At 40.3% G+C, this 10,806-nt stretch overlaps 1 protein-coding gene across 2 annotated transcripts; it reads left to right on the top strand.

The window, feature by feature from the left end:
- The first annotated feature begins 1,839 nt into the window (after positions 1 to 1,839).
- LOC145117294 (root phototropism protein 3-like) lies at positions 1,840 to 5,096 on the top strand. 2 transcript variants are annotated; one of them, XM_079053598.1, is made up of 4 exons: positions 1,840 to 2,165; positions 2,275 to 2,344; positions 2,472 to 3,695; positions 4,347 to 5,096. In XM_079053598.1, the coding sequence occupies exons 1-4, from the start codon at positions 2,065 to 2,067 to the stop codon at positions 4,875 to 4,877; spliced, it is 1,926 nt and encodes a 641-aa protein (XP_078909724.1). In that variant the 5' UTR covers positions 1,840 to 2,064; the 3' UTR covers positions 4,878 to 5,096. The 2 variants fall into 2 exon arrangements, with proteins under 2 accessions (XP_078909724.1, XP_078909723.1); XM_079053597.1 differs by having other exon boundaries at positions 2,466 to 3,695.
- The last annotated feature ends 5,710 nt before the right edge of the window (positions 5,097 to 10,806 follow it).

Raw genomic sequence — 10,806 nt, 5'->3', positions numbered from 1 at the left:
TTCTAAGAATCTTTCATATGTGAAAATTAGGGCTTTCTTTAGCTATTCATGAAGGGATTATGGTATGGAAGCTAGATCTGAAGTTGAAAACTTCAGATCTGACCCCCTTTTGAGTCCTAAGTTCATAAAGTTCTTAATAGGGTCATGAAGGAACCCTTGTTTATGAGTAAAGTCCCATTCAAAGCTTAGATGTGGATTTTGAATCATGCAAATACGTAAAGGTAGCAACTTTACGTTGCTAATGCACTCTAGGGACCTAGATATACTGTTTGGAACAAATGGGTAGTTCAGAATTGCTTGATCATGAGAGTATGTGTATGGACTCGGCGAGTCTGGAAGATGACTCGGCGAGTCGGGTACGGTTTTGTCCAAATTAGTCCCGCCTGGACTCGGCGAGGTCTGGAAAACGACCCGGCGAGTCAGTTTAGACTTCCAAGCACTGAGTCGCGTATCGACTCGGCGAGTCTGATAGAGACTCGGCGAGTCGAGTCGAGAAATTCTGGAATCAGGAGGGACTCGAGGCAGAGGAAGTTATATTCAACAAACAGGTCAACATGGACTGTTGACCATGGACCAGTGACTTGACTTGCCTGTGGGATGTCTTGTACCTCCCAATGGCATTTTGGTAATTTGAGTAATTATTGAGTGGACCACTTATGGGTACAGGCGAGGTGGTTGGAGCTATATCGGGAGGTGTAGACAGTATCATTCCGAGCTACTAGCAAGGTGAGTTATCCTCACTATATCAATAGGGTCTAAGGCACCAAGGCCGGCCCTTTTAGTTGTTATCTTGGTTACAGTATGCTACATGTGGTTATGATCTGTTAGATCGGTAACAGGATAGACAGTATGTTGTTATGCTCTTATGATCCGTTAGGATTGGTATGTTAGTGGCCTGGTTAGGTTGGTGCTCTGGTTAGGAGAGATTGCTATGATCGATGATCTGTGAGATAGTTATATCTGATGTCTGTATATGCTAGCTTATGTTAGTCTTGTGCACATGGTTATTTGCCTGATGTTTGGGTTGAGGCGGTCTTGCTTCGTGCTGAAGGCCAACATACCCTATGAGCGGTCCGGGCAGACTGTGGGCCCGTATGGCAGCCCAGTCGTACCGAAGGCTCGGGATAGATCCAGATAGACTGTAGGCCCGGTTGGGCGGTCCAGTCAGGCCGAAGGCCCAGTATGCATGTTGTTGATTATATGTTATTGATATGGTATTGTCGGTATGGTATTGGTATTTTGGGGGTAGCTCGCTAAGCCATCGGGCTTACAGTTTCAGTTTATTGTTTCAGGTACTTCCGGAGATCGTGGCAAGGTGAAGGCTTGACCGTACCGCTCCTCATCCAAATGATTATACTTCTGGGACACTCTGATGAATAATATTTTGAAAACATTTTTGTAAAACACTATTTGATTTTATGGTTGAAAAAGTTTAAATTTGGCTTAAAATTTTTGGGATGTTACATATTGTTTGCTTCCACATTTGACGTAACAATGGGATGTATTCATGCAAGCTCTTAAGACTTGAGAATACGTTAAAAAGTAGGATTATATGCTAGAATATAGGAGAAATGAAAGTACAATGTCCGAGAGGTAAAAAGGTAAAGCATAATATTATACTATAATTCACTAAAGTTGAAAGTTAACCATATAGATGATTCTACGTCATGGGTACCTTGTATCAACAAATTTTACAAAAAAACTATCATTGTTGTAACAAGGTATCTCTCATGTTATTTTTCAATCGCTCAACTTATAATGCGCTAAGCACAAAACTGTTCATATACAAGATCCAGAAAACGTAAATTAAAAAAGAAAAAGAAAAAAAGACGAAGAAGATTAAGATCCACAAATTCTCACTTTAACACGTTAATATCCAAAATATCAATCATCAAAATAAATCTATCTGGTCTCTCCCAAAACAGCATATAATCTTGAAATTGCATATAAATCCCACATTTCTATGACAGAGTCATATGGGGTTTTCCATTTTTGATCATTCTTGATTATTTATATACCCTCTCTTCTTCCACTACCATCACTTTCTACTTTTCAGGTTTCATCATGTGGGATTCAGACGTAGGTGCAAGAAACTACGATAATCGAGTTCTTAGTGGCAGGCATAGTGTCCAGACTGACAAGTTCGAACAAAGAGGTCAATCTTGGTATGGATCACATAATCGTACTTTAATCGATCTCTTTTAGTCAAACTTATACTTCAACTTTTATGGTCGATCAAATTGTCATATCTTATTGTTGTTCTTATCAACACAGGTATGCCATCACTGATATTCCAAGCGATTTGTTGATTCAAATTGGTGAAATTAGCTTCCATTTGCACAAGGTAGTGGCTTTACAAATGTCAAACCATCTGGATTCTCAAGAATTTAAATATATTTTTTTGTGTGCAACTGATAATTAACTCTACTACTTGTTTCTGTGCGTGTTTGCTTCAAATTCCCAAGTGTCAGCTGCTTTCAAAAAGTGGAAGAATGAATAGGATCATACATGAATCAAGAGAAGTCGTCATAAAGAAGGTGATTCTAAATGAGTTACCCGGTGGGAGAGAGGCTTTTGAGTTAGTAGCAAAGTTCTGCTATGGAGCCGTCGTTAAACTAACGGCCACCATCATCACCGGCCTCCGGTGTGCTGCTGAATACCTTGAGATGACGGAGGATCTAGAAGAAGGAAACCTGATTTTAAAAACTGAAGCTTTTATCAACTATGTTGTGTTGTCTTCATGGAAAGATTCAATCTCCGTGCTTAAAAGTTGTGAAGAATTCTCTCCATGGGCGGAAAACCTCCAGATAGTAAGAAGGTGTAGCGAATCGGTAGCTTGGAAAACCTCCTCCGACCCTAAATACGTCCGGTGGCAGTACACCGGAAAACACAATAACGATTCGAGCCCAAGTCGGGACGAGGTTCTTTCTGATTGGTGGTGTGAAGATGTTTCGGTTCTTAGAATCGATCATTTTGTTCGTGTGATCACTGCGATTAAAGTAAAAGGAATGAAATACGAATTGGTTGGAACTGCGATCATGCATTACGCCATGAAATGGCTTCCGGGGATGATCAAAGAGGGTTCATCTGGTTCAGTCGAAGAAGGCACTGGTAGCAGCAATGGCGTCGCAGCAGGTAACAGAGGCGGGCTGCATATGATCATAGCAATGAACAAAGGCGATCACTCATCGAGCCCAGAAGGAAAACGTCAACGAACGATCATCGAGAGCCTGATTAGCATAATCCCACCAGAAAACGATAGCGTCTCGTGTAGCTTTCTTCTTCGTTTATTAAGAATCGCGACCATGGTCAATGTGGCACCGGCTTTGGTTACAGAACTGGAGAAACGAGTTGGGATGCAGCTCGAAGAGGCTACAATGGCGGATCTTCTGATTCCCTCGTATAACAGAAGCGAGACTATGTATGATGTCGATCTTGTTCAGCGAATCTTGGAGCAGTTTTTGATTCAAGAACAGATGGAAATCTCGAACCCTGGAAGGGAACCGATGATAAGGAAAAGTAATGACATGAATGCGAAGATGAGAGTTGCTAAGCTTGTTGATGCTTATCTTTCGGAGGTTTCGAGGGATAAAAACCTATCGTTGACGAAGTTTCATGTTCTGGCTGAGGCGTTGCCGGAATCCGCTAGAAGTTGCGACGATGGCATATATCGTGCGATTGATCAGTATCTGAAGGTACTGTCTCGTCTTTTTCATTTTGGTAGCACGTATATAACATAAGAAATTTCCAGAGAGGAGAATCCAAATCGAAATTACCTACTTTTGATAGTAATAATTCAGATATTCATTATATAAAAATATTCGGATCTTTTGATTTTTCTTAAATCCAAATATACTTTTTTTTTCAACTATTTGGTAATTTTTATTTTTTTTACAAAATATAGTTGCTATAACATCCACAATGGAAAGAGATCAATGACGTGACATATGCAATAAAGTTTAATAAGGTGATATAATTCACATTCAATAAATTAATTTTTATAATTATGAGATGTCAAGTTGGTTCAATTAATATAGAACTTAACGGTAATTAAACTCTTTAATAGGAAAAATAAAACATTTCAAAATTTAATGTCATAATTAAATTTTATAAATATATTTTATTAAACTTTATAGAGTTTAATACATTATAATTTTTTTTTGATAGAATTGTATGGACAATATAATTATGATGTGTACAACCCATTAAACTCTAATAATTTCAATGTATTTTAGATTCTCTAAAACATTGTGTTTGTGTTTTTATGTAGGGCATGGTGTTTTTCTTTTTTCTTACGGTTTTAAGTATTGTATGCTAAAAGCATCTTATTGTTTATCAATTTGCAGGCTCATCCCATGCTTTCAGAACATGAACGAAGGAGGCTATGTCGAGCCATGGATTGTCAAAAGCTCTCAAAGGATGCATGCATGCACGCTGCTCAAAACGAGAGGCTTCCCCTTCGAGTTGCAGTCCAAGTAATATTCTCGGAGCAGATAAAGATTAGCAACACATTAGCAAAAGATACAGGTGAACTACACTACCAATCAATCACTCAAAACCGAAAAACTTTACTTGAAGAAACACCACAGTCGTTTCGAGATGGGTGGGCAATGGCTAAGAAGGACATTGACACACTCAAATTCGATCTAGAAACCGTGAAAACAAAGTATGTAGAGCTTCAACATGAGATGGAGAGTCTACAAAGCAAATATGATAAGGTAGCGAAGTTGAAACAACAATCGACATGGTCGAATGGATGGAAGAAGTTGAGCAAAATTACCAAAATTTCGACCTTTGAGAACATGGGAAGTGGGTCTCAAAGTAACAGTGAACAACTTGTAAAGACACCAAGAAGACGAAGGTATTCGATTTCTTGAAGTTAGACACAATCTCTTCTATTGTGACCCAAGAATCCTGTCACAAATGTTTCGTTGAAAATGATTTTTATAATATGTCTAAAGTTACTGATCATTTATTTATTTGCCAAGCAAAGCAACTTATTACCATCCACAAATTGGGCAATTGGATGTGATTGTACTTATTGGATTTGTCTATGATATGTAGACATAAATGATTATACTTTTAAAATTGTTGGATATTTTATTACATTTATTCTCAATAGCAATAATTCAAACACATCGCACTTTACTTTAGTTTATCAATACTATTCACCACTAATGTGGTGGGTGTCACCTCATCACTACACATAACCACTAAAAGGTTTGTATACCCACCATTATATCCTCTTATTTTTTTTATCTTTTTAAATTTTATATATATATATATATATATATATATATATATATATATATATATATTGTAGAGAGAGATAGGGAGATAAAGAGAGAAAGAAGCACATTGGATGTGATGGTTCGTCCTCCCCACCACAATTAACCACAAAAATGCCTAATCACTAGCCGCCACTAAACGTCACTTAAATTGTATATTTGGCGTAATTTACCCAGACGGTTCGGTATCATTATATAATAAGTATTTACAACTAAAGATCTTAATTCTATGGATCTGATAATACAACAATACTTATCTTGTATTTGAACTAAACTAATTATTGTTTCTTTTCTTTACATTCCCCTTCAATCTTGAATGCTACTAGGTTGAGATTGTAACGCAACTTCTCCAGCATGCTTCGTGTTGTAGGCTTCGTGAGTCCATCAACAACTTGATCATTTGAGGATATAAATCGAACATCTAAAGCCCCCATCACTACCTTATCTCTAACAAAATGGAAGTCAACTTCTATATGTTTAGTTCGAGCATGAAACACTGGATTGGCTGTCAAATAAGTGGCTCCCAAGTTGTCACAACAAAGAACTGGTGCACGTGTCTGACGAACTTCTAATTCTTTAAAGATTGTAACCAGGTTGCTTTAGCAGTCTCATTCGCTAATGCCTTATATTCCGCTTCAGTACTTGATCGCAGCACAATAGGTTGTTTTCGTGAGCTCCATGAGATTAGATTAGGACCTAAAAATACTGCAAAACCCCCCAGTAGATCTTCTATAATCTAAGCACCCGACCTAATCTGCATCAATAAAAACACTGAATAATGTTGAGCTTGATCTTCAAATGTGAAGCCTTATAGACATCGTGTTTTTAACATATCGCAAGATTCGTTTTACAGTGAACATATGCAGGCTTGGAGAGATATTGACACACCTTATTAACAGGAAAGGAAATATCCGGCCTTGTTAGAGTAAGATATTGTAAGCCACCAACCATACTTCTATATTTAAAAGTATCTTCTTCATTGAGAGGTTTTCCAGAGTCTCTAGCCAGCTTATCTGTAACTAACATTGGAGTTGAGACACCTTTATATTTCTCCATATTAATTCGATGAAGAAAATCAGAAGCATATTTGTGCTGTAGTAAAGTGATTCCCCCTGAATTGTGAAGGACCTCAATTCCCAAGAAATAATTCATCCTCCCAAGATCCTTGATAGGAAAAGAAGAATACAAGGCACGAAACAACTTGTCAACCGCAGATTGGGAGGAACCAACAATAACACTATCTTCAATATATACCAGCATATAGATAGAACTACATCATTAACTAGGATGAAAAGAGACATGTCAGCTTTAAAGGAGTGAAAACCAAGATGATGTAGTTTATCCCATAGACAAGAGAACCAAGCCCGTGGTGTTTGCTTAAGTCCATAAAGATCCTTATGAAGTGTAACACCCCGAAATAAGGTATGTATCAATAACCCTTACTTTTTATTGAATTGTCAAAGCTAGCCCTTAATTGAAAAAAGGTGGAAAATGAGTACGCGGGGCATACGCGTGTGTACGCTCAGCGTACTCATGTGTGTATTATGGACGCGGAGGCCACCTAGTGCGCTGGGCGTACTAGACTCAGAGTGAAAACCCTAATTGTGTGGTGTGCCCCTATTTAAAGAACATGATGGCCTCATTTCCAGCCACCATTTCCAGTCTTCAACTCCCCACAAAACCCTAATTCCCGTTTTCTTAGCTTGAGTGGCCATTTGAAGCTTTTGAGTGATCTTTGTGGGATTCTTTGGGTGAAGAAGGAGCTTTGAAGAGAGTAGAGTTGGAGTCCAAGCTTTGGATCTGAGTTTCCCCGTGGTTGGTGCATCATTTGGAGGTATCAAGCTCAAAGCTTTCTCATTGTTTTGATTTGTGCATATTGTGGTTCATTTTAGGGTTTATGTCCCAAAGCTTGAAGCTTTACGAGTTTGTTGAACTCCAGAGCATAATACATGTCCCTTTAAGTGTCTCAAGTTGAGTGGACTCATAAAAATGGGATCTTGGACGTCAAGATCTCCCCATGCATGATATATGAGAACTTTTGTGAGTAAAGAGTGAGAGTCTATGAGTTTTAGACTTGCTCAGCCATGCTAAGGCTTAAAGTTACAAACTTTATGGAGTATTAGCCTTTAGTGAGTCCAGATATGAGATTATAGCTCTGATCTTAACGAATTAAGACCTGGAGAGTGAGAAAAAGTAAGTTTGGGACGTACGCTGAGCGTACTCCCAGATACGCGCAGCGTAGCGTCGAAGTTTCCCGATGCATGCATGGTGAAGTGGTAAGCGCAGCGTAAAGGTCTGTACTCCCAGCGTACGCGCTTGGTAGACTTTTGTTGACTTTTAGGGTTTAGGCAAACAGTAGAATTTGGAGGTCATGGAAGGGTAAAATGGTCTTTTATCCTTCTGAGAATTAGTAGAGGGTTTATCCTAACATCTTTGGGGGTCGTTCATTAATTAGAGTTAATTACGATATATGTTAGGCGGAGGCTAGACCGGTGGTTCGAGTACGAGACATACTTGCTTTACATACGAGGTGAGTCTTCTCACTATAATTACCTGAGTGGTAATACAGTGTGACCGGAGGGTCTTATATGCATATGCTGAGTTATGTGGTATTATGCATTTGTCTTTGTGATTTATGATGTATATTATTTTGTGCTTTATTGGTTAGGACTAGAGGGTCCAACCCGAGTTGTGAGACCGGAGGGTCCTCACTGAGACACATGGACCGGAGGGTTCTTATAGAGATATAGCCATGAGAGGCTAAGTATTTGTGTGTGGTATATTGGGGAACTCACTAAGCTTCGTGCTTACAATGTTGTGTCATATGTGTTTCAGGTACTTCTCAGGATTACGGGAAGGCGCCGGCTTGATTGTACACATGAGTTGGGTTTATGTTTTTGAGGATTCTGGGATATTATCAAACAATTTTTGACTTGTGTTTTGATAACTTATACATTGTGGTTTTTGAGAAATGTGATTTGGGGTTTTATGTGATTTTAAAAATGAAAAATTTGTTTTGAAAATTTCGAGCGTTACAAGTTGGTATCAGAGCCTTGGATTGAGGGATTCAGATGTACTTTCGGGTATGTCTGGACTCAAACTGAGGATTTGAGAAAATTTTCTAAAAAGAAACGATTTTTCTAAAACGAGTAATAGTTTTAAAGAGAAAACGAGATGGAGCAGTGTGTACAATCAGCCAGAGCCCAAACGGTGATTTCCGAAAATACCATTACTTGTTTATATTATGAGATACTTATGAGATATTAGAGTTGCATGCTAGAAAATAGGCTAGGTATTTCAGGGATTTAGAGCTAGAGTTGCCTGATTCATGATGCCTTAGCCTAGGAAATACTATTGATTGATCTTATCTGCTATTCGCTTTGTGAGTGTGCTGAGAAGGGATACATAGCAGGAATTTTCTTTAGAAAGGGTTTTGAGTAATCTAGGAGAGATATCTAGATGAGCATTGAGGAATCTGCCGAGAGAGTAGTTTGAGATCCGTGATGGATAGAGTACTTGTGAATTAGGATCCTAGGAGGAGGACTTGGGACGACTACAGGTTGGTGTGGAAGGTAATATTGGGCCCGTACTACTGAAAGCACCGGATTTGTATGCGACCCAAGTAAGAACCTTAGAATACTAAGGAGCATGTAGGGGTGGGTAATGGCGTGAGTACTTGAGCTAGTCTTTGATGAATTTTTCATGTTTGCGTTTCAGAGACACTATGGTGATTACCCGCAACAACCCCGGGAGCAGTGATACCAGTGACGAGGATATCCGCAGGATCATTCATGAGGAGGTGGCCACAACTATCATAGAGGCCATACCAGAGATGTTCGGGTCTATTAAGACCACGATGATTGAGACATTTGATGAGCGATACGCTGCTGTCACTGAGGCTGCTGCTGCTGCAGCCACTGCGGCTATAGCTGCAGCGAGGCCACAGGGAGGTGACTTGTTGTTGTTCCTAGAGTTCAGCAACACGAAGCCACCAGAGTTTGACGGGACCCAGGACCCGATTTCTGCCATGATATGGATCTCCGATATTGAGGGGTGTTTCTATACTTGTTCATGCCCGGAGCATTTGAGAGTTCGGTTCGCGCTGAACCAGCTTCGCTTGGGAGCGAAGGACTGGTGAAAATTCGTGACGACTAGCTTTACTCCTGCAGATCATGCTGCAATGACTTGGGAGAAGTTTACCCAGCTGTTTAGAGATGAGTATGTTCCCCGGGTGGAGAGGGAACGTTTGTGAAACATCCCAAAAATACTAGCCGAAAATTTTGTTTTCAAAATCATTTAACAAACATAAATATCATCGCCATAGTATAAAATCATAAAACATGTATCTCAAAATCTCATAAAATCTGTCATCATATCACAAACTCACATAACATATCAGAGTAAACTCCCAGGCTAAGAAAACTGTCGTGTGTGCCATGTCATCATCCCGAGCCCTTTCCCTTGCTAGCTGAAGTACCTGAAACCAAAACTGAAACTGTAAGCACGAAGCTTAGTGAGCTCCCCCAAACTACCATACACCTTACAAATCACGTATAGCAAATAACATAACTCTGGGACTACTCCCAACTGCATCGGGACGAATCCCGACATCGGCTTACCCGACATCGAACTCCTGTCCGGCATCGGGCTCACCCCGGCATCCGACCGCATCGGGCATCAGGCTTGCCCCAGCATCGGGCTTACCCCGGCACATACACAGCATAACATATATCATAAACATATAATCTGCATCGGGATTGCCCCGGCATCGGACCGAAGCCCGAAACACATAATCATTACATATAAACTAGCATACATCGGGCTTGCCCCAGACATATAACTCATGGCATAATAATTAACATACATCGGGCTTTCCTCGGTATCGGGCTTACCCCGGAACACATAACACATAACACATAAACATGCATGAATCACAAAGACATCAGACATACATAACTACTTCTCGGGACCGCCCCGACATCAGACCGAGGTCCGGAACATATAAACTGCATCAGACAAACCCCGACATCGGGCTCACCCCGGTATACTCTACAACTTAAACGGGCCTGCATTGTGGCCATAGACCCGTTCCTACTTGGAGGGAACTCACCTCGTATGGCTGACTGCTGAAAAACTGGGTGAGGGATCCTTATATGCTGCTCTGGCGACTCTCCGTCTATAATTCCATAATAACACTTAATCAAAAACTGATAATCCTTCTTAGGGTAAAATAACCATTTTACCCCCTGGTCAAAGTCAACGTCCTGACCAAAGTCAACCTTCTGAGTTGACTTACTCGTCGAGTCACCCTATGACTCGCCGAGTCCTCATGCTAACTGACATCGCGACTGGTCGAACTGACTCGTCGAGTCGTCCTTAGACTCACCGAGTCCTAACGTAATCAGGACAGGGACATATCGACTCTAACTCGCCGAGTCCCTTCGCAGACTCGTCGAGTTCTTCAACTTTCGTGTCCAAGTCCTGTTCCACCCACTGAGTCGCCACTCCACTCACTGGT

Source organism: Lactuca virosa, chromosome 5, assembly GCF_052849685.1.
Source record: "Lactuca virosa cultivar CGN04683 chromosome 5, Lactuca_virosa_CGN04683_v6, whole genome shotgun sequence".
NCBI lineage: Eukaryota > Viridiplantae > Streptophyta > Magnoliopsida > Asterales > Asteraceae > Lactuca > Lactuca virosa.
Note: the sequence above shows the minus strand (reverse complement) of the source record. Positions and strands in the feature narration are given on the sequence as shown.